Below are 22366 nucleotides of genomic sequence, written 5' to 3' on the forward strand. Positions count from 1 at the left end.
GCTATTCCCTGGGCCCCGGGAGGGCTTGGTGCGGGGCGAGTAGGTCAGCGCCTTGAATTTGGCAACGGCTCTGGCCCGGGAGCCGGGAGCCCCGTGGCCCTCCCAGCCCAGCTGTAGCTTGCGAGTCCGCTCTCAGCAGCTGAGTTGTTGCCAAAATCAAAATGCCCCGAGACCCTTGCCCCGCGCCCCGCAAGCCTCCCACACGGAGAGACGTCCAAGGACGCTTATCCTAGCAGCTCATTCCAAAGCCATTTCCGAGTTAAGTAGATAAAGGCTCCAGCCCCGCAGCCCTCCAGAGCCGGGGCATGATCAGAGGAGAACGCCGGGCTTTCATCTCCTCGCGGGCCGGCGGGGCAGGCGGCTTGTTTATTCCCGCGGCGGGGCCGCTTCCGCGGGTGCGGGGAGCGGGGAGGAGGCGCGGGCGCCGGGCGGAGGGGCGGCCAGGGGGAGGCCGCGACGCGAGACCCGGACTCAGGCCCGGCCGGCGCTGGTGGCGGCGCTGAGGAGCATCCGGCGGCCCAGAGTCATCCGCTCCCTTCTTGGCCCTCTCCCGACCCTCTGGGACGTTCACTTCCCCCATAGGTGTTGGTTTCCAGGTACGTTCTGCGCCCTAAATCACAGGAGCAATTGACGTCTCACCCCGTCGGGTCTCTGTGTCAGTAGGGGGAGCTTGACCGCGCAGGGTGAGCCCAGAGGAAGGCACAGCCCCAAGCCCAGCCCGGCGACCTGGGGAGGCCCCCGCGCTCCCGTGTTAGGCCCCTCCGGGCCAAGGGCAGGTGCTCTCAGCTGGGCTGGGGGCCGACGGGGTGGGAGGAGCGCGCTCCGACGTCAGTCGCACTCCGCCTTGCCCCCTTGCCCCGTGGCCCCCGTGGAGACCCCTAGGTGGGGAAATGATGGTGGAGCAGATCCCCATGGGGTGTGTTCTCCACAGCCCAGAGGCAGTCTCCCAACTGGACCCTGACAGAGACCCAGGTATATGTTTCCATGAAGGCAATCGGAGGTCACTGAGCTCCAGCCTGGAGCTGCGGCTTCAGACCTCCGCGTTCAGACTAGGAGTCCTGCACTCCTTTCTTGCTTCTGCTGCTAAGACCCTAGGGCACTGGGAAGAGGGGAGTTGGTGGGCGGGGGAGACAGAAGCCAGGAGGTATCTTCTGGGCCCCAAGTCCACAAAACCTCCCTTAGGCTGTTATCAGTCAGAAATCCGGTGTCGGTCAGCTTCTAGGAGAGACCCAGTCATAGGACACCAGCTCCCTGCCTTGGGGTGCTGAGCATAGGCTTCTTACAGGCCTACAGAGCACTTAGTCAATGTCAGCCCGGCCTGCTGAGCAGCTGACCCAGCGCGGTAGGGAATAGGAGAAGGGGAACGGAGGGCCCTTTACCGCCAGCCTGGGTTATGAGGACTGGTGAAGTGGCAGCCAGCCGTTTTCTCCCAGCCCCCTTTGTGGACACTGGCCTGGGGAAAAGACGTGTGTGCCCTCTGCCTTTGCCACCTGGAGTGATTACAGGAGAAGCAGGCTAAGTGCAGGGCACCGGTGCCTGGTCAGGCCGAGCACAGCCAGGGCTGCCCCATTTTGTGGAGGTTTATGGAGCAGTTACAAAATGGTGGCCTGGAGGGGACAGGTTTCTAGGCCTTCCCTTGGGAGGGGGCTTGTGAGGCAGCTGCTGCCGTCCCCCTCTTCAGCTTTTCAGCTTTAGGCCCACCAGGGAAGAGGCTGGGCCAGGAAAGGGTGGTGAGGGCTCCAGCTGTGCCCCAAGGCGGGGCAGGGGGCTGGTAAGCAGCAGGCAGGACTGGGTTCCTGAGCCCTCTCACTGCCCTCACTCCTGGAGAGGGGGTGGGGTGGACATTTGAAAATGCTTTCAGTTGACATCTGAGACAAATTCTTCCACACGGTTTATAAGTCCCTAGACTTGCAGCTAGAACTTCCCTCCTCCAGCCAGGCATGCACGCATGTGCACTCCACCGTGTGCTCAGGCACATGTTCTCTGCCACACACACTTCCACAGACTCTAGGCCACACACCTCCCACCCCCCAGCCACTGCGGTGCTGTCATGGGCTCACCGACTGGGGCTGGGCTGGGGCTGGGCTGGGGGTGGAGTTGAACCCTCCACCTCAGGGTCCTGTTTCGGGCTTGCTGTAGGGTCTGGTGGCTTGTAGAGACCTCCATCCCTTCTGGAAGCCCTGTCCTGTCCAGGTAAGCTGGTAACCCTGATGACAAAATGGGGGACTCCAATAATTTGTTTGAGGCATCTAGGATAGTTTCTCTTGGGGGTCCTCTCGGCTTGGTGAGAGGCAGAGGACCACTGGACAGTTTTCCTAAAGTGGATTGACTGGGCCCTGTCCCAGCTCAGGGGATTCGGTTCCCAATACCCTTAGAGGCTTCAGTTAGGTATGGATTCTGCCTCTCTCTTTTGGGGAACACCTCTGCGGGAGACCAGTCAGGATGGGGTGGGAGGGTCTGCGGAGGACGGTGAGGAAGTGCTGTCCAGCCCCAGCCCCCAGAAGTCCCGTTCAGGGCCTGGTGACCAGCTGGGGAGCTGTGCCCCTGCAGGTACGTGCCTGCTGCTGCCCTGGTGCGTGGGCCTGGTGACCAGCTGGGGAGCTGTGCCCCTGCAGGTACGTGCCTGCTGCTGCCCTGGTGTGTGTGCTGCATGTGTGCTGCAGGGCCTGGGGAAGCCCTCCTCTGGAATGTGCTCTGAGCCTCAGGGTCCTGGATATTCTCAGCATGAGCTGCAGCAACCAGAAAACTTTGTCTTCTGGTGAATCCATTGTCATACATGCAGGTCACAACCAGTGGTTTGGGGCAGGGGAATTGCAGCAGGGTCAGTGGTAATAGTCCTAAATGGACTCATTTAATCCACACGGCAACCTATGAGACAGGGAGTCACATCCCCATGTTAGAGATAAGGAAACCAAGGCACAGAGAAATCCCAGCAAGTTTGTCAGTGGTGGGCTGGGCTGTCAGCCACAGCAGGTTGGTTCTAGAATCCATGCTATTCTCCATGAGGCTCCTGGACTCGCTTCCCCTGATACCCAGTTAGTGTGCAGAGGCCCGGTGAGGCCTTCACAGGGATAAAACACCCCTGCTCAACACACCACAGGAATCCAAAGACCTTTCCTCCAAGTAGGTCTGAGGCCCGAGAGTCTCCACAGTCACACGACCCAGAGGAGACATCTCACTGATTATGGAAGCAGCTGACAGGGACTTCCAGGTCTTCTGCTCTGGTCCCCTATAATGGCAACCCAGAACTTCAGTTGTGTATGGACTGGTGAAGGACAAGAGGGAAATTAAAGTACCCAGGTTGGGGTCAAAGTCCTCACTCATGTTCCTGACCAGGGTCTCTATGCTACTCCGAGCCACTAGGCCAAGCTCTCAGGGGACTGTGGGGGAGGTGGAATTGAATTTGGGAAACCACGCACTGCCTTTCTAAGCACACAGACTAACAGCTTCAGGAGCTGAAAGAGAAAGGCTAGTGCAGCCCTCCATTTGTGTAGGGGAAGGCCTAGGCCAGAGAGGGAAGTGACTGACACAAGGTCACACAGCTCTGACCGGTGCTGAGACCTCCTGCTAAAGCAACAGTGCCTCTTAAGGCCTTCTGCCCGCACCCCCACCGCCCAGTATGCCATCTCTCCTGGGACTCCATCCACGCCTCCGCCTTACCCCTTGGCTTCCCCCAGGAGGATGTTCCCCAGCTACAAGGTGAAAGTCACAGGCATGAACCCCAAGACCAAGTACATCCTGCTGATAGACATCATCCCTGCAGATGACCACCGCTACAAGTTCTGTGATAACAAATGGTAAGAACCTGGGACCCGCACACCACCTGCCTTCCCTCAACCCCTCTTCCAATGCACCATGCCTGTGTCCACCTGATGGTCTGCCCAGGACTCACCAGGAAGTCCCGTCTGCAGCCTTGGAATTGTCCTGCAGTGTCTGCACACCTGCTGCAGGTGGGACTGTGGCTGGGGCTGAAATGAGCTGCAGTGTTTGGGCGTTTGCTGAGTTTCAAGGGTCTGTGCTCTTCCCCACAGCCGTGGACAAACAGCACTGGTGCCTGTGCTGGGGGCTGACACACAGCCAGCAACGCTGGGCAGATTCAGGCTCCGGCAGTGCTGCACGGGGAGGGTGGGAGCTGCGTTCCTGGGGGGCTTCCCTATCTAAGCGTTAGGGCCCAGTTGCCTGGTCCGAGGTGTCTCTGCCAAGTTTCTCCGTTCACTTCCTCTGGCTGCCACAGAGCCCTCTGTCTTAAGCTGTGTGTCCACCACCCAGAGTGAGTGGGCTGCCCGGCAGTGGGGGACGGACTCTTTGACAGGAGGCTAGAGGGAACAGGTGGGTTGAAGGGCAAGCTGGGGCTCAGTAAATAAATGCTGGGCTACTTTTCCTGAGCCACCTCCTCAGAACCCTGTCTGCCCCAGAGCCCAGGACAACAGTCAAGGAGAGAGAGGGATTGAATCGGTCTGGAGCAGGCCAGGACGTGGGCTCTGAGGTGGGGGGGTAGGAGGGCCAGCGGAGATGGGGCCGAGGAGGCTGGATTCGGTGGCCAGGGCCAAAGGCCATGCTTCCATTTCTTCTTTCTTTGGGCTGGATTAGCACTCAAGGCTGGCCCTGGCTGAGGGGACTGGTATTATTTAATTTCTTTGGGGGGCAAGCAACTTGAAAGTTGTCTGCGTCCTCTGAGAAGCTCCCTTCAAATAATATAATTCATGACAATTTAAAATTATAAATATATCACTAATCCAAAAAGATTTATGCACATGCGTATAATCATGTCAAAATTCATCAAGCTGCATACTAGAATGTGTGCATTTTATTGTATACTTCAATATAAAAAAGAAGTAAATACAGTTGTTAATATGATACATACACAGAGGTACCTACCTCTCCCCACAATATATTTGTGACTAGCCCCATTCCTTCAAGGAAATAATCACAATTTGTGTTTCCACTGCAGTAAAATAAAAGAGATTCAGAATTGCTACCCCCTCCTCAGCACTCTCTCCTCTGCTCCTCACTCCTCTCTGCAAAGTCCTAGTTGAGAATGTGATAGGACTAGGGGCAATTGTTTCCTCCCAGGGCACAGAGGATCTCAGCTTCCCCAGCCCCCAGGGCAACCAGGTGCTGTGGCTCAATCTGCTCTGTTGGCAGGATGGTGGCAGGGAAGGCTGAGCCCGCCATGCCAGGAAGGCTCTACGTCCACCCGGATTCTCCTGCCACTGGCGCCCACTGGATGCGGCAGCTGGTGTCCTTCCAGAAGCTCAAGCTGACAAACAACCACCTGGACCCCTTTGGCCACGTAAGACTGGGGACTGCATGGCTTTGAGGGTGTGTCCTGAGACGGCACTGGGGGTTGGAATCTGGAGAATCTGCTCCTGGGATCCAGCTCCAGGCTTTGATTTTTGCCAGGCCAGTTTGTGGAAGGGCTGGCTTAGTCCCACGGCTGTACAACCGTCCCCTAGCACTGAGTAACTTGGAGCAAGTTTCTTAGCCTTTTTTAGCCTTGGTTTCCTTTTCTAGAAAATGGAGATGACTATATGTACCTTTCATGGTTGTGAGAATTAAATAAGACAATACACATGAAGCACCTTGCACATAGGAGGCTCTAAAAAATTGGCAACTCTGACAGTGACCTTGATGGTGGATCAGATCTCCCTGGAGCTGGACTTGCTGGAGCATAAGACAAGCAAACTTTCCTTAGGAGAGTCACAGACAGGTCTGAAGCCTCTCTTTGGCGGTGGCGGTGCCGCTGCCAGCCTGGAGCGCCTGCCCTCTGGGAGGGAGGGACCGGCTCTGGCTCCCATGTCAGCTTGGGCTGGGCCCTGCCTGGGTCCTGGCTCTCGCAGGACAGATTCTGAAGCTCCACGGATGCTGCTGCTCACACCCCACCCAGGCTGCTGAAGCTCATTCCTTCCTCATGTAGCCCTGGCAGACCCACAATACGTGTTCTACGTGGAAATTTTTAGCTCAAGTGTGTGGCAAACAGAAGCTTGGGGACCTGGTATTATCCAGCAGGGAAGGTGCAGGGTGGGCTGGGGCAGAGCGTGTGGGCAGGAGAGGCAGTGTGGGCGCAGGAGAGGCTGCGTGGGGCAGATGCCTGGGCTACAGATGTAATGCAGTGTGTGGATGGTGGGAGGTGGGAGCTGGAGTGGGATGCAGTGCAGCTGTGGCATCTTCTACACCTCAGTTCTATTTCTGGGGGCAGCATGCAAATCAGAATTCTGTGTATCATAGTTCCTCATAGAAAATGCCAGCAATGCTTCCTTTCTGATGGGTTGGTATGTAACCGGAAAGTAGCACAGGGTCTCCCATGCGGGGCAGGCAGATGCTGTTGCATGGGTGCCAGAGATGCAGGGGTGCACAGTGGCACTTCTCACGCAGCGCTAGCCTCTTGCTGGGGAGAGACAAGCCACCAACCCAGTGGGAAGAGTCAGCCAAGGCCCCACCTCCCAGAGCACAGGGCCTTTAGCTGAGGGGCAGAGAGGACTCAAGGTCTTCCTGAGCTCTATCCTGGCCAAGGCCCTGCTCCCAGTTGGCTCGTACCTGGCCTGCTCTGCTTGGGGGCCTCTGGGGCAGCAGGTGGGGATCCTAGCTGGCAGGCATGTGTCTGTCCACAAATGCCCCCACATGCAGACCCCAGGGGGCAGACCACTGGGGTGAGCACAGAACTTGGCAGAAGCTGGGTCTTTGAGTAGCGGCCAGAGGGGCCAGGGATCAGACCTCTGGCAAGAATTTTGGATGCACAGCTTGCTGTCATGTTCCCAGCTGCAGGGGTGCCTCAGAGGATTCGTCCACTTCCCGGAGACCCTGCAGAAAGTGGCAGGGGAGGGAGTCAAGTGGCTGAAGATCTGGGCTCTTTAGGAAATGGAGGAGAGACCTAGTTTCATAGCTCAGCAAGTCCCAGCCTGACTTGCCTCTTTGGTGGCTCTGCTGGGGCCCATAGGAGTTTGCAGTGACCCTGCATAGTCTTGAGTCTGGGCCAGTGGGGCTGCTTGATGGGCTCGTGATGTTGGGCTGGCCCTAGCTACGCTTGCCATGCTTGCCCTCGGCAATAGGGATATTCCCCATGTTAACTCAGCTTTCTTCCTGGAGGGTTGGGATGCTGAGCATCTTCCTTTCCCCCATCCCCACATTTACTCAGCGCATGCAGTTCATTGGTTATGACACCCACTGTGGAGCGGAGGGCCCAGGGAGGTGAGGCGATTGTTTCAGGAGCTGGGGGGAAAGGAGCTTTGGACCCATGCCTTCGGGCTCCTTGTCCAGTGCTCTTTTGGCTTCTCCTATCTTTCTAAACCCAGGGCTTGAGCTGTCTTAGCTTCAGCTATTTGGAGCGTTGCTGGAGAGGAAGCAGCCTTGAGCATGTAGGCAAGGGTGAGCTAACTGCTAGACACCCCAGGGCAAAGCAGCCCATGTGAACCTCGGCTTTCTGCTCCTCGGCCTGCGTTGATGGGAGCTGTGAGCCCTCCTGGTCACCTTTCTTGGCTTCTCGGTCCAGGAGGCTGGGAAGGAGCCACCTTGTGCTGTGCACTTGCCCCAAACAAACCCTTCCTTCTGCACAACTCACCTCCACACTTTGAATTTTCCCTAAAAGCTTCCAGACCTCAAGGTACTTTCTTGGCTAAATGGACTTTGGACTTTCCCCTTGGGTCTCACAGTACCTCTGGGACTTCAGCAGCCTTCTCCCAGAAAGGTTCAGGATCCAGGTGAAGGCTTGAGTCATCAGCCTGTCCTACACAGCAGGTGGGGCCTTGGAACAGGAACCCCTCAGACAATGTGGCCACATGTTCCCAAAAGATAGGACTGGAGTCTGGCTAGAAAACTCCTTGTGGGATTTTGCTGTGAGTCCAGGAAAGCCCTCTGTTCTTGAGTGGTAGGTTCATGGTATGACTACTGGCTTCTGGGAGGAAGCTCAAGGCCAGAGAATGGGCAGGCTGCAGGGTCAGGGAGCACGGGGGTGGCGGGGCAGGACGTGGCTGCCACGCCATGGCCCCAGTTGAGCTCTACTTCTGTTCTCCTGGCTACAGAGGCTGCCTGCCCATCATCCCCTCCTACTTGCTGCTCTTCTCCCACCCCAGCGGGGTCCTGTGGCATTTGACCATGCGATGGAGAGAGAGGTTGCTTCAGAAAGTTGAGGAGGCGTCTCCCTGGGGTGGGGCCTAAATCCTGCCAAGCTTGCCAGCACGTGGGTCTTTTCTCCTGATCTGGAGACGGGGGTAATGGCTGCAGGGGGGCATGTCTGTGTGAGTGTGTCTGCATGAGAAGGGGGATGGCCTTCACCACCTCTTGTGGCCCAGGACTTCCGGATTGCAGAGGAGGAGGGCCAGCTCATGATTTCTGACACAGTGAGTCTAACCACTCCAGAGGCTGAGTCAGCCCCAGGATGGGGCTGTGGGCGGCAGCGCCTTGACTGCAAAGCGTGTGCATGGCCCTCTCTGTGCTGCTTCCTCCTCTCGCCATGTGCCTCTTCACCCCTTTAGTTTCTCCTGAGCTGTGGGATCCAAGCTTAAATGCCACTTCTTCAGGGTAACAGTTCAAGGTCCCCATTATGCGCTCTCAGAGCACCATGCACCTTTCTGTCCCAGTACTTCCCACAGTTATAACTCATACTTATCTAATTTGTTTTTGAACAGGAAATACATCCATGTGGTTTAAGAATCAATCAACCCAAACATCTACAATGTCTTTACATGGTTTAAGAATAAATCAATGAATTAATTAAAAACATCTCCCTCCACTGGTTCCCCATCCACTCAGTTTTTCCCAACCCCCATCACAGGTAACCACCGGTACTGATTTCTTTTTGGTGAGTCTTTGGACATATACAAAAGAATACAGAGCCTCAAATCCCTTCTTTTACACACAAAAGGTAGCATACTATAAACATTTTTCACACCTGGCTTTGTAAACTTAGTATGTCATGGAGTCCATGGCATTCATATGGGGCTTCCTCATTCCCTTTTTCATAGCTGCATAGAATTTCTTCCCATAAGGAGTATGTAAATTATGTAGCTAGTCCTTATTGAAGGAATCAGATATTTTCCTGTTTTAACTCTTTTGATTAAACTCACGTATATATCATTTTATACTTGTGCCAAGCACATCTGAGGGATAAATTGCTTGTTTGAAGGGTATTGGGATTTGTATCTTATAGTTTTGGAGTTGTACTGGTGTATATTCCCACCATCACTGGAACCTCACCAACTGGGGAGAGCGAAGTTTTGGATTTTTGCCGATCTGTGGGTGAAATATGCAGTGGAATATTACTCAGCCATAAAAAGAATGAGATATTGCCATTTCTGATGACATGGATGGACCTAGAGGGTATTGTGCTAAGTGAAATACATCAGAGAAAGATAAATACTGTATGAGTTTACTTATATGAGGAATCTAAAAAGCAAAATGAACAAATAAAACAGAAACAGACTCATAAACACAGGGAAAGATTGGTGGTAGCCATAGGGGAGGGGGATGGGAGGATGAGGAAAAAACATGTATCAGTCTTAGTTTCAATTTGTATGTCTTTTATTATGAGTAAGGTTAAGCATATTTTTAAATATATTTCCTCTTCTGTGAACTGCGGTCCTTACCCTTTGCTCATTTTCCTCTTAGATTTTTGATCACTTATTAATTCCAGAAGCTTTTATCAACTAGGAAGCTTTAGCTCCTATCTGTGATATGAGTTGCTCATATGTTTTTCCAATTTGTCTTTTGTCTTTTGATTTTTGCCAGAGTTCCTACACAGAAGTTTTTGATCGAATGTGTTGGTCTTTTATAGATTCTAGATTTTTGGTAATTGAAATCCACTCCTTACTTGTAAGGGAATTTTCTTGTGTTTTCTTCTAATATTTTATGGATTTACTTTTACATTTAAACCATTGATCCTTTTGGAATTTATTCTGGCATTTAATGAGGTGTGAATTCAACTTTTTTTTTTTTTCTAGAGAGCTATCCAGTTGTCTCAACACCAGTAATTGACTGGCTGTCTTTCCTCCGTGGTGCAGGATGCCTTATTTCTGTGCACTAAATCCCCATCTGAATGTGTGTCTGTTCGTGTGCCAGTGCCTTAACTGTTGAGACTTCATAATAAGTTTTAGTGTCTGGCAGGGCTGGTTCCCCTCATTTCCCTTCTTTTTCAGAGTTTTCTTGGCTACTCTTGTCTATTTTTTCACATGAACTTTAGAATCAGCTTGTCATTTTGAGAAACTGACATATTTTTGTTGGAATTGCTTTAAATCGTAAATTTACTTAGGAGGATTGATGGGGATGTCTCTCTTTGCTGAAGTCTCCTTTTTGTCCTTCAAAAGTGTATTCAGTTTTACTTTGTAAGGTCCCACCCGTTTCCTGTTAGTAGTCTCATTATGTTTGTTGCTATTAGAAATGCAATCTTTCTTCCCTACATTTTCTCACTGCTTATTTTTGCTTGATTTTTGGATTACTGTGTGGCTTTTCCACTAGATAGGAAACCTAGAGGTTTTTAATCACTATTACATGTTACTGCGCAGCCCTGTGTCTGGCAAACCAGTGGGTGCTGGTAAGCAGTGACTGACTGAGTGAACCCGCTGGAAGGGATGGTATTTAGACAGAGACGGTCCTTTCTACACCAGAAGCTGACATCCCCCCAAAGCTTAAGCTGTCAGCTTGCCAGTGGGGACCCAGAGCTATTGATCTCTATTTTCTTCTTTTTTCTTCCATGTTCACTAAGCCCTGAGAATGTGCCAAACCCTTGCTGGGTGTGTTGGGAGATAACAGGTGCTCCACACAACTCCAGACAAGGCCTGGCCAGCTATAGGTACGAGCTCAGCTCAGAATGAGTCCCAGTTCTGGCTCTGCCTCCCATCTGTCTGAGGCTGGGCAGCTGCCTCCACCTCCCTGAGCCTCAGGCCCTCATCTGTTAACATGGGGCTAATCACAGTGTTTCCTTTGCAGGATGTTGAAAAGATTAATGATACGATGTGTGTGGAATACTCTGCACAGGGCATGGCACATAGGCTGGGCTCGGTAACCACTGACTGTTATTCCTGTGACTGTGAGAGAAGGCAGAATGGTTCCCAGGCCCCTGGGCTGCTGTCCTGCAAGTGAGGCCAAGGGCCTATGTGGCCAAGGCTCCAGGAGTGGCCTACTGGCTTGCCTGACTCAGTTCTAGTCTGGATATTCTTTGGGCCAATCACTTACCTCTCTGGGTCTCTGTTTTCTTCTTTTTTTCTAAGCTACAGATCCAGTCTCTGTCCTAACCTCTTTGCAGTTCTGGAGAGGGTAAGGGGGATGATAGAAAGTAAATTATGATGCAGAGGAAAATCTGGTTTTAATATGTGATAAAATGGACAATAGCCACATTGTGTGGCTAGCATCCAGATACACTGTGTTCTGTGATGAATAATAGGGCCTGGTGAATTCTCGGCCCTAACGTCGCCACCTTATCATTAATTACTTGGCTTATTGATGAGAGCAGTGTGCTCTCTCAAAAGCCATCTGGAATCTTCTCAGAATTCTGTCTCCAACCAGCTGTGTGTCCTTGGGCAAGTCACGTTCCCACTACAGCCCTCCTGCTCCTCATCTGTAGACTAGGAGGTTGGACTAGGAGATCCCTGAGGTCTGTGTCTCCATGCCCTTAATGTTCTGTGATTCTATGCAGATGGTTCTGGCGCTCACTGGCCGGACATGCTGTGGTGATGTCTTGAGGAGATGGATTTTGGCGCTATCACAGCTGCTAAAATAGAACAGGCTTCTGAACCGTCGCCAAAACCTAATGAATTCCATTTTTGTAAAGCAGTGTTGATGATGGGACCAGTCACGTAGTGGGGCTCGTTGACGTAGCTGGCCCATTTGGCCCAATATCCTCTGCAACAAATATGAATGTGAGGCTGTGGCAAAGTAGTTTAAGGTGGTGCCTGAGGAACTACTTCCCAGTAAAGCCAGGTGTGAGTCCCTGAGCTGGTTTCCCATTCTCCCAGGCTGCTGGGGTGGAGGCATTGGTTCAATGCATGGGACCTTCTTCCAGACAACCTGTCAAGGTTCCAGACTATTGGAGTCAGGAGGGGTGTTTGGACCACTTAGCCGAAGGCCTCACTTTACAGATGGAGACTCCAATGACTAGGCAGCAAGAGCTTGCTCAAGACTTGCAGCTGGTAAGGAGAGATCCATGGAGGCTTTTGGGGTCCTCTTGAGTTCTCTGTGCTTGGGACTGCACCCTGTGGAGGCTGCTACCTGTCCTTGCAGGTCTGGCAGTTTCTCTTTTCCCAGGTTTCCCTGCCAGCCTGCCTGGTTCCCTCCCCAGAAGGTGTGTGTGTTTGGCAGTCTCTCATCCCAGTCATTGAAGACCTTGCCTAATGGTCTAAGGAGTCTGGCCTTTATTCCCAAGGGGCAAGAGGGAACCATCTAAGGTGGCATTATATGCATAAGACATTTACTGAACTCTAACTGGTGGCAGGACTGGTGGGGGCACATGGGAGGCAAGAGGGGGAGATACAAAGGGCTCTGCTCTCAGGCAACGTATAGTCTGCCTGGATGAACTGGAAGGTCCTAAGAAGGTAGGTGGCCTCATTTGTCGTGGAGAGGGAGTAGATGGAGACGGGGAGGAGGCTGTCCCAAAACCCAGGGCAGATGGGCTGTGCAGTGGGCATGAGAGGCTTTTGTTTTGCAGATGGGGCCACAGGACTTGGTCACTGACTGGACCTGGAGATGGGTGACTGTGAGCAGGGGAGCTGGTGATGCCCAGCCTATGCCCAGATGGCAGATGAGCACAGTGGGTGCTGCCATCTGTCCTCGGGTGTCCTTAGGACTATGTGGCCGTGCAGGTGCCTGCGGCCTCTGCTTCAGGTCCTGTCAGGCCCTTGTCTCTGTTCTCCCCATGTGTCCCGCACCCTGGGAGAGCCAGTGACTAGGCCCTGTGTGCTGGGGGCGCTGAAGCATGTGAGCGCTCACAGAAAGCCTATGCACATGTTCAATCAGTACTTTCAACCTGAAAAATGCCTTAGAGGTTATCTCGTCTCTAGTGAACAAAGACAGACAGGAGGAGAGGGGCCTGAGGGTTTGTGGTCATGAGCCAGGCCTGCTCCTGTGACCCTGTGCTGTACTTCCTGGTTCCTATTTTGGGGTGCAGGCTCATGGAGGTACAAAAGGAATGAAAGATAAGGCCCTTCCTCTTGAGGAGTTTGTGGCTTCATTGGAGGGCCAAGAAGAAATAGGAGGCGAGCAGGAAGCAGCACAGTAGCCAAGCAGACAGCGCATGGGGGGAAGTTTCCGAACTGGGAGTTCAGAAGAGGCCTAGCCATCTGGGAAGGCTTCCCAGAAGAGTTGAACCTCAAGATGACAGGCCCAGCAGGTGAGAGAGAATGGGAAAGGAAGACCAAGACAGCAGGAGGAACTGTATGTGCAAAGGTGCAGAGGCAGGAGCGTGGGGCACCCTGGAGTGTTGCGGCCCCTCCCGGGGGTTCAGTAGTGGGATCTTCTGGGGACTCGGGTCCTTTTTGGCGCCTGCAGCTGTGGAACAGTGCAGGTGATGGGGTGACCTACAGGGACTGGGAAGTGATTCCCCAAACCCAGCTCCCCTGCCATGGGACCCTCCCCAGGCTCCCAGAAAGGAGTCCACGAGGCCTTCCTGGCCTTCTTGCGCCCTTCAGTCCCACTATGAGATTTTTGTCTGGCAGGCCCCAGGTTCTTCCAGCTATAGGACCTGCCTTAGGGTTTGGGGAGCTCTGTACTTGTTCAAAGAGGGCCCAGAGGTTTGTCCCTAAGGGCTGAGGGAGGAGTGGCCAGTGCAGAAGGCAGAAAAACTAGTTCCTGCTAGATCCTCCCCAAAATGGTGAGCCCAGGGAAGGCCAGAGGCCTTAACCCACCCACTTCCTCTGATGGGTCTGCTTTCAGGGCAGCGACTGTCCCCAGGATGGACCTTGGGCCCTCCCACACTCAGGCCACCGTGGGAGAGCCCGGCTCTGGCATTCTGCTTGGCGCTCTGGTCACGCAGGGGTTAACCCTTGCACTAGGCTTCAGCCTGAGGCCTGGGCCTGGGAACCTGGCGGTGCAGACCCTGAAGAGGCAGCCCGGCAAGGGGCTCTCCCAGGCCAAGAGGAAGGAGAGGAGGGAGCTCAGAGGGGAACAGGACCTGGGGGCCAGTCTTGCCCAGCCGGGAGCCAAAGGGTTAACAAAAGCAGCAGTGCTGATAAAATGCCCCAAATTCCTGGTCTTGCCTCCAGTGGGGAGAGCGTCTGGCAAATGTCAACAATAAAAAATACATTTAATGGCACATGATGCAGCTGCTACCGTGGGGTGCAGCCGAACGAAGCAGGTTTGGAGCAGCAACTACTGTATGTTAGTCCAGGGGCCGCGGGGCCGAGCCTCCTGGGCGCTCTGCATGAGCTCCGCCTGTTGTGAGCCTTTGCCTTCCCAGCCCCAGGCACCCTCTGGCCTTCCTCCCTGTTATTTTAGGAACTTTGCTTCTCTCCTACCTCGGTACCTGGAGCTCTAGCCCACGAAGGTGCTTCCCTCCAGGCTGAGAGCTGCCTGGGGCAGTGCTAAGGGCAGGAGGCACATGCATCTTCCCGGCAGCCCCTTGGCAGGCCTCTGTGAATGTTGAGTGACCCAGTGCCTGGATGAGAAAACACTTTGCTCAGCTCCCTTCTCCCCCTGCCAGGCTGCTTTTGCTGCTGACAGAAGTGAGCAGAGGGGCTGAGCACCCACCGTGGGTGTGTCTAGGAAAGGCAGGTCCCCATCAGTGTCGGGGAGCAGGTAGCAGGGGGAGAAGAGGCAGGAGAGGAGAGGGAGAAGCAAGGGGAACTTACACCCCCCTCCCTTGGGGGCTCTAAGTTATGTATCACAATCCCATTTTACAAATATGAAAACAGAGGCTCAGAGAAGTCCAGTGACTTACATGAGGTCATACAGTGAGTCAGAGGCACCTTGGACTTTTGCCTACAACCCAGAATTCCACCTACTACACTGTGCTGAGTTCGCTGGGGGCTTTCAAACAGTTAAGTTCACCATTACCACAGTGGAATGACCTGTGGCATCAGGGTGGTCCTGGGACCAGGCAGTAGTGTTGGGCCTAAGTGGGGACCGTGGGGCTGAGTTTGGGGCCTAGGGGCCTGGTTCTTCACTTGGGAGCTTTAGGACCTTTCTGGGCTCAGCCCCAGTAGTCAGGTCTTGGAGCCTGGGCTTTTAGGAGAATGAACCAGGCCAAAGAGCAGAGGGCAGGGACCTGGAGCTCAGCATGAGAACCTTCTCTTCCAGATCATCCTCAACTCCATGCACAAGTACCAGCCGCGGCTGCATATTGTGAAAGCTGATGAGAACAATGCTTTTGGCTCCAAAAACACAGCCTTCTGCACCCACGTGTTCCCAGAGACTTCCTTCATTTCTGTGACCTCCTACCAGAATCACAAGGTACAGCCACAGGCCCTCAGCCCCACCACTGACACCACCGGGCATTTTTGTGCCATGACAGAGGCAGGGAATGAAGCCCTGGGTGCAGCAAGGCAGACGCAGGCCCAGTCCAGGGATCTCAGAAAGCTGTAATGTCCCTTAGAGCAGTGGGAAGCTGAGTAACGATCAGGGAAGGAGACCAGACTCCTAAATCTCCAACGTGAGGTCATTATGGTCTGTCGTGGGGAATGGATGAAGTTGGCAACCGTAAAACCTGGGGGCACAGAGCTCTCCCTGTCACTCGAGTGTTAGGCCCTTTCACTCTACAATATTCTCCCTGGTGGGATTCAAAGGTTGGATTCTGGGCCTGTGGAGACAGGGCAAGGGAATGGGGAGAGAGGCCCTGGGGCACTTCAGCTGAGTGGGAGCAGGGAGACTGAGACAGGCTGTGGCCATGGGGGTCTGGGTCTCCTGGCCTGCCTCCCACCTCGCTACTTGCCCTCCCCAGCCTGACCATCTCAAACTGCCACCGCCCTCGGCCTCTCTGCCTCTGCCCACACTGCCCTTCTCAGGACACCTTCACCTCATGCACACTGGGACTGGCAAGGTGGGTGGGTGTTGTAGGGGAAGGGCCAAAGGCTGCTGCAGATTTTAGGCAGAAGAGTGACAGTCAGATTTGCATCTAGAATGGTCACTTAGAACCTGATGTGGCATTCGCACTGGATGGAGATGACACGGACTGGAAGCTGTTAAAGGCACCCAGGAGACAGTGAGGAGGGACTGAAGCCAGGTAGCACAGTGGGGCCACAGAGTGGGAGACAGAATCAGAGGGCCTGCAACAAGTAGAAATGATAAGTGCCAGCACTGAGCCACAAGGAGGACCTGGCAAGACTCCTGGCTGGCCTAGGGCTGGGGTGTGCAGCTCCCCAGGCCCAGCCGTGGGGTCTGTACCTGGGGCAGGTGGGGAAGGTCAGAGGGCAGTCCAGTCCCCTACCCCAGTGACTCCACTGTGTGTCTTCTCCTGACAGATCACACAGCTGAAAATTGAGAACAACCCTTTTGCCAAGGGATTCCGGGGGAGTGACGACAGTGACCTGCGTGTGGCTCGGCTGCAGAGGTGGGGCTGCCCGGGCCTGGGGGTGGGCAGGCAGAAGGAGTTCAGGCACGTGGTCTTGGTGACCCTCAAAGTATCTACACTCTTCCTGTCTCCCTCTGACTGTCTTCCCCACCCCTCTAGCAAGGAATATCCTGTGATCTCCAAAAGCATCATGAGGCAGAGGCTCGTCTCCACCCAGCTCTCAGCCAAGCCGGACGTCAGCCCCCTGCATGGCGCCCACCAGGCGCTCCAGCACTACCAGTATGAGAACGGGGCTCACATGCAGTTTGCTGCGGCTGAGCCGCAGGACCTTCCCCTCAACACCTTCCCAGCCCAGAGGGACTCAAGCCTCTTCTACCACTGCCTGAAAAGACGAGGTAGCTCCCTCCTGGTCTGGAAGTCCTAATGAGTCAGGGGTGGGGGGTGGGTAAGCTCACCCATGAACGCCCCCATGACATGTGAGTGTGCCTGGACACGCACCTGCACACACACACACCCCCCTGGTTACCTGTGTGGCCTGGGAGCATCAGCCTGCGGGTTAGGGATGGTGGCCAGGCTCAGTTCATGACAGGGCGTTGGCTCTCGCTCTTGCTTTGCACGTGGCCTTCAGAATCCTTCCAAGTAGCCTGTGGCCGTGGTGTCCCTGGACACTGGCACCCCTCCCCAGTTCCAGGCATTGCTTGGCAGCCCCTGCTCTGAAGACCTCCACAGGGCGGGTGACAGCATGTCCTCGGCTGGGCTCCCTCTAAGCATGGAGGGAGGCTGAGGTGTCGCAGCCCAGGGCTTTTGGACTGGGGCTGTCATTTATCAAAGCAGCCTCAAGGCTAAAATAGGGATGGTCTAGGGTCACGAGTGCAGGCCCTCCACCTCACCACAGCAGGGTCGTCAGAGACTTGAGAGTGGAAACAAACTCTCGTGGAGGCCGGGAAGGCAGGCAGAACCGTCGTGGCCTCTGATGAAGAGGAGGCCTGACCCAGAACCAGAACCTTCGGGCTCTGCTACAGGTCTGGATCACTCCATCTGCAAAATACAGATGCCCTGCGTTATTACACCAGAATACCTTGCAGAGTCACTGAAATTCTCTTGGGAATGGGTTTGGAGGGTTTTTCTTACAGTCCAAAATGTTCCATCAGCCCAGCTCCTGGGGATAGCCAGGTGGAGCTCCCGGTGTCCCCTGCCCCAGTGCTGTGGGAACTAAGGACCTATAGCAGGCAAACGGTGGCCCTTTGGCCAAGTGATGCCTGTTTTCGTTTGGCCTATGAGCCATACCAAATGGTTTTTACATTTTTAAATAGTTGAAAAAAGAAGACCATTTCATGATATGTGAATGTATCTGAAATTCAAATCTTAGTATCCGTAAATAAAGTTTTATTGGAGCACAGCCATACACGTTAGTAACCCATGGCTGCTTTCATGTGATGGCAGCAGAATGGAGTAGTTGTATCAGATATTCTTCTGGTCCACAAAGCCTAAAATGTTTACTGTCTGGCCCTTTACAGAAGAAGTTTGCTCACTCCTGGCCTAGAGTGACTGGCCAGTTTCCAAGCCCAAGAGTTTAGTGCTTTTGAGAGGAAGGAGGAATCTGGAGAGAAGATGGAGAGGAGGGATGAGTAAGGGATGAGCAACAGCTGGGTGGGAGAGAGGCACTTTCCTCCTTATCAGGGAAGAAGCTTCCAGAAGCAGTGGGGGGAGAGGTGAGTGCAGGCCTTCAGACTTGGTCCACTCCTCTCCCAGGCCACCCTGCCCAGGGTGCACAGACAGCTCCCAGGATGGATCCCTAGGGAAAACAGAAGGAGGGGGGCCAAGAGAAGCCACTACGCAAGTGCTCTTAAATTTGTTGAGTGGGCTGCTGCCCAAGTGGTTGGGCCTGGGTCGCCCCTGAGTTCCAGGGAGGATGTCCCACCCAGACGGTCAAGCCCTCCCGGTTCAGGATGTTGGAAGACACACAACATACGGTTTGGGGCGGCTGACTTCATCTTTGCCCAAACAGAGTATCAGCTTAGCCTTAAAAGTACGAGTCACCTTTTACATATTATCAGCTCCCTTAATTTTGTAAACACTGTTAGGTTGGAACCTGTATACTAACAATCTGATGGGACAGCTTTGAACAGATGTAAAGTTTACTTCCTCTTCCAAAAGCAACAGGAGCATGCCTGCAAGTAGCTGCAAGGCCTTCCTGGGAGCTGAGGATTGAGGCAGAAGCATTGTGGCTTTAATTTCTGGCTGGTTCTGACAGACGTGGCCACTGGACCTGGTCTGGCCTGGCAATTGCCTCTCCTTCGCTTGGCTAGGATGTGCCTCACCTAAGAATGCCAATGCACAGCAAGGCTTTCTACCATTCCTGAGAGTCAGGGTGGCAAAGGATTGAAGCTATATGCTGCCTGGCTAAGCACATCGCTCAGTGTGCAGTGAATGATGTCCCCTGTGGCCTTTGAGCAGGGTCACACTCAAACCTGACCACCTTATCAAAGTTGTCCCTGATTAAAATGATTCTGGCCATGCCATGGAAACATGGGCCAAGGGCGGGCCCTGCATGACAAGGATAGGCTGTCCTGGCATCCAGCAGGGGTATTCTGGGCCCTGGGCTGGTGGAAATGGCTCTTCCTGAAGGTTTCTTTGTCTTCCAGCAGACAGTGCCCGCCATCTGGACTTACCCTGCAAGCGCCCCTATCTGGAAGCTCCCTCTGCAGTGGGAGAGGATCATTATTTCCGTTCTCCCCCTCCCTATGACCAACAGATGCTGAGCCCCTCCTACTGCAGTGAGGTGACCCCAAGAGAAGCCTGTATGTACTCAGGTTCAGGGCCCGAGATCGCTGGGGTATCCGGGGTGGACGACTTGCCCCCGCCCCCACTGGGCTGTAACATGTGGACATCAGTCTCACCGTACACGAGCTACAGCGTCCAGACCGTGGAGACTGTGCCTTACCAGTCCTTCCCCACGCACTTCACCGCCACCACGATGGTGCCTCGGCTGCCTGCTATCTCCGCTCAGAGCTCCCAGCCTCCAGGAAACACCCACTTCAGTGTCTACAACCAGCTCTCACAGTCTCAGGTCCGGGAGCGGGGGCCCACCGCCTCATTCCCCAGGGAGCGTGGCCTCCCCGCCGTGTGTGAGAGGAAGCCGCCCTCCCCACACCTGAATGCTGCCAATGAGTTTCTCTACTCTCAGAGCTTCTCCTTGACCCGGGAAGCTTCCTTACAGTATCATTCAGGAATGGGGACTGCAGAGAACTGGGCTGACGGATAACTCCCATGTCTCCTTGGCAGCCCCAGGACCCTAATCCAGTGTTAACCTCTGTGGGTGGCCTGTACTGCCCAGACACATGGGATGGTATTTCAAAAGGTGGTGTGTGTGCATGTGTGGGTGCGTGCGTATGTGTGTGTATGTGTGCATGCATGTGTGTGTATTGGGAGAGCATCTGTCCTCTGACATACAATTGAGGCCATGACAAGGAAAAGAGTTTTCTAAGATTTTTCAGATTTCGGCTGCAGGACCTGGGTCCACTGTTACCTTCTTTCTCCTGACATGCCCATGGATGGGATGTGAGTGGAGAGTTCATGTGTGTCATTTAGAGGTTTTTGCTTTACTCAAGGCCAGGTAGTGAGGTCTCTCCCACAGGGAAAGCTGGGGGAAGATTTTCATTGCTGGGCTGGAGGGCTTTGCACACATTGAAGAGTCCCTGGCCTTCTGTTTGTAAGGGGAGCTGGGGGGCTTGAGAGCAGGAGGCCCACTCCACTGACTCCTGGAGATTCCATGAGGCCCCCTGAGAAGTGTACTCAGCAAAACCGCAAAGCTGCTCTGAGGGGAGAGCAGATCGCTCAGTTAGTGGCCTGGAAATTGATCTCTGGAGCTCTGAGATCTGAGGGATGACTTACAGAGAGGGTCATGTGCTAAGGGCCACCTGATGAGTACTAAAACATTTTTTTTCTTCAGAGAGGAAGGAAAAATGCAACCAGTAGCATCTCTGTCATCATTCAGGTTTCCTAATAAAGTGCAAAGCCCTTCACCCTCGGTCCCTATCATACAATCTCTCACCCTCTGCGGTGTGCAGGAGGACTCTGCCTCTCGGGCACCATCTGCATACTACAACCATCATTAGGAAATACACCTCACAGGGCAGTGTCCCAGGAGAGCACATCCAAGCTGCTGCCAGACATCTCCAGAGCCTGTTCTTTTCCCTGAAAATTCCTGCCTCCAACGCAAGAAAGCCCAACAGAAATAAACACAAGAACTGAGAAAATATTCATTTCTTTCAGTAAATTCAGCCAGTGAGCTCAGAGGAGCAAGGAAAATTCTCCAGTGAGGTGGATCTTATAGTCATCCGTTCAGCCTTTCAGCATTGAACACCACCAGACCATCTGTGTGGCTGGTGTGAACTCTGTAATCAAAATTGGGAAATCACTAAACTCTTTGCATGCTGAGCAGCTATTTATATATTATATGAATAAATAAATAAATAAATAAATATATATATCTCACAAATGCAGGCCACATGTCAAACTCAGCTTTGCTTTTTACAAATGAATAAACTTAATAAATGAACATTGGTGGGGGTATTTGGAAAGGCATCTATTTAAATTTTTATTACACGTTTGATGTTAAAACTAAGAATGGTTTAGATAAAACAAATAAATAAATATATATATGAAAACACACACACACATTACAGACGAAACTTTATTAGGAGACACCTTAGCTAACAAGGGATATGCAACTTCACGTGTTTTGTTACATAGCATGGACATTTCCCTTTACATATTGGAACATAAAGCCATTTTACAACAGTGAAGTGTGTGGATGCTCTTTACTACTGGCTTGTCATTTCTTGGCTCAGCAATGGTCTCTTCCTCCCTTTTGCTTGCGTTTTTTTCTCAAGAGCCAGATGGAGTCCTTAGTGCCTCTGAGCAGTGTACCCTGGAGCCTCTGAGCTTAGAGTGAAGTCACTCAGGACCAATGGGGCAGTTGCATCTTTGAGCTCCTGCTGATCTCCAGATGCTGGGTCTGGATTCTAAGGCCCACACAGACCTCAGATGGGCAGGGAAAGCCGTAGGCAAGAAACGGCCACCTTTTAGTAGCCAGCACACAACCTGGCAATTTGGGGGAGGTGGTCTCAGAAGTAGGGAATTCTTGGTGGGATTTGCGCGCCTACTCCAGAAAAGGAAGAGAAGAGCAGGTTTGTGTCAGAGCCCAGCGCTTCCTCAGCAGTCAGATGTGTGAGCTCATCAGCCACCTGCACCCCAGAGAGGAGGGATCCAGGCCTGGCTGGGCCCTTCACTTGCATTCTTCTACCAATCCCTGAAGCTCAGCCACAAGCGGGAGTGGGAAAACGGAGAGGAAATCCAATCCAGGGTCCCCCTACTAGACCAGAAGAGAAGCTGGCGTCGGAAGGTCTCCCTGCTTCCCACCCTTTGCCTCCCGCCCCTCCCCTCGTGGCTCCTTTTCCAAAGCTGCTCACCCACCATCTCCACTGCAGGCCGGTCTGGGAGGCAAGGAGAAGAGAAGGGAAGGGTAAGAGGTGCCTTGTCAATCCTGGTCCTCGTCAGGCTTAGGATGGGATTTCCCCAAAGTCCTTCCCTGTGGCCCTGGGGTTGTCCTCTGGCGGGACTTCCTCCTGCAGGAGGCCAAGCTCCTCCCCCCTTGGCTGTGCTCCATAGACTTGTTGGTCACAGGGGAAAACTTTACTGAGCTTGGCTCAGAGGACTGCGGAGGGGGTGCTGTTCCTCACACCTGCTCCGCTCTTTCCTTTCTGGGTGAAGCCTGCATTATGGGGTGTTCCACACCCTCTAGGACCCCAGGCAGAGGGCTGTGAGCTACATGCGTGCTCCCAGGCTCTCTTCAGACCTATGGCAGCCTGAGACCAAGGTAAAGAATGCTGCTTAAGGGACAGTTTGCGCTTAGCAGCCACAGCTTCCTCCTAG

General features: G+C 53.5%; 1 protein-coding gene across 6 annotated transcripts in view; it reads left to right on the forward strand.

Moving 5' to 3' along the window:
* TBX4 (T-box transcription factor 4) overlaps nucleotides 1-19815 on the forward strand; it is a 29936-nt gene extending 10121 nt beyond the window's left edge. For 3 of the 6 annotated variants that reach the window (XM_036911120.2, XM_036911118.2, XM_036911119.2), the window contains exons 4-9: nucleotides 3678-3797; nucleotides 5146-5293; nucleotides 15220-15372; nucleotides 16380-16468; nucleotides 16589-16824; nucleotides 19075-19815. In XM_036911120.2, coding sequence (XP_036767015.2) covers nucleotides 3678-3797; nucleotides 5146-5293; nucleotides 15220-15372; nucleotides 16380-16468; nucleotides 16589-16824; nucleotides 19075-19694 — 1366 coding nt within the window. In that variant the 3' untranslated portion in view covers nucleotides 19695-19815. Of the gene's footprint in view, nucleotides 1-122; nucleotides 259-308; nucleotides 597-3677; nucleotides 3798-5145; nucleotides 5294-15219; nucleotides 15373-16379; nucleotides 16469-16588; nucleotides 16825-19074 lie in introns of those variants that run through there. The other 3 variants (XM_036911123.2, XM_036911122.2, XM_036911121.2) reach the window with 3 other exon arrangements.
* Nucleotides 19816-22366: the final 2551 nt, after the last annotated feature.

The sequence above is a fragment of the Manis pentadactyla genome, chromosome 4 (assembly GCF_030020395.1).
Source record: "Manis pentadactyla isolate mManPen7 chromosome 4, mManPen7.hap1, whole genome shotgun sequence".
In the NCBI taxonomy this organism is placed as follows: domain Eukaryota; kingdom Metazoa; phylum Chordata; class Mammalia; order Pholidota; family Manidae; genus Manis; species Manis pentadactyla.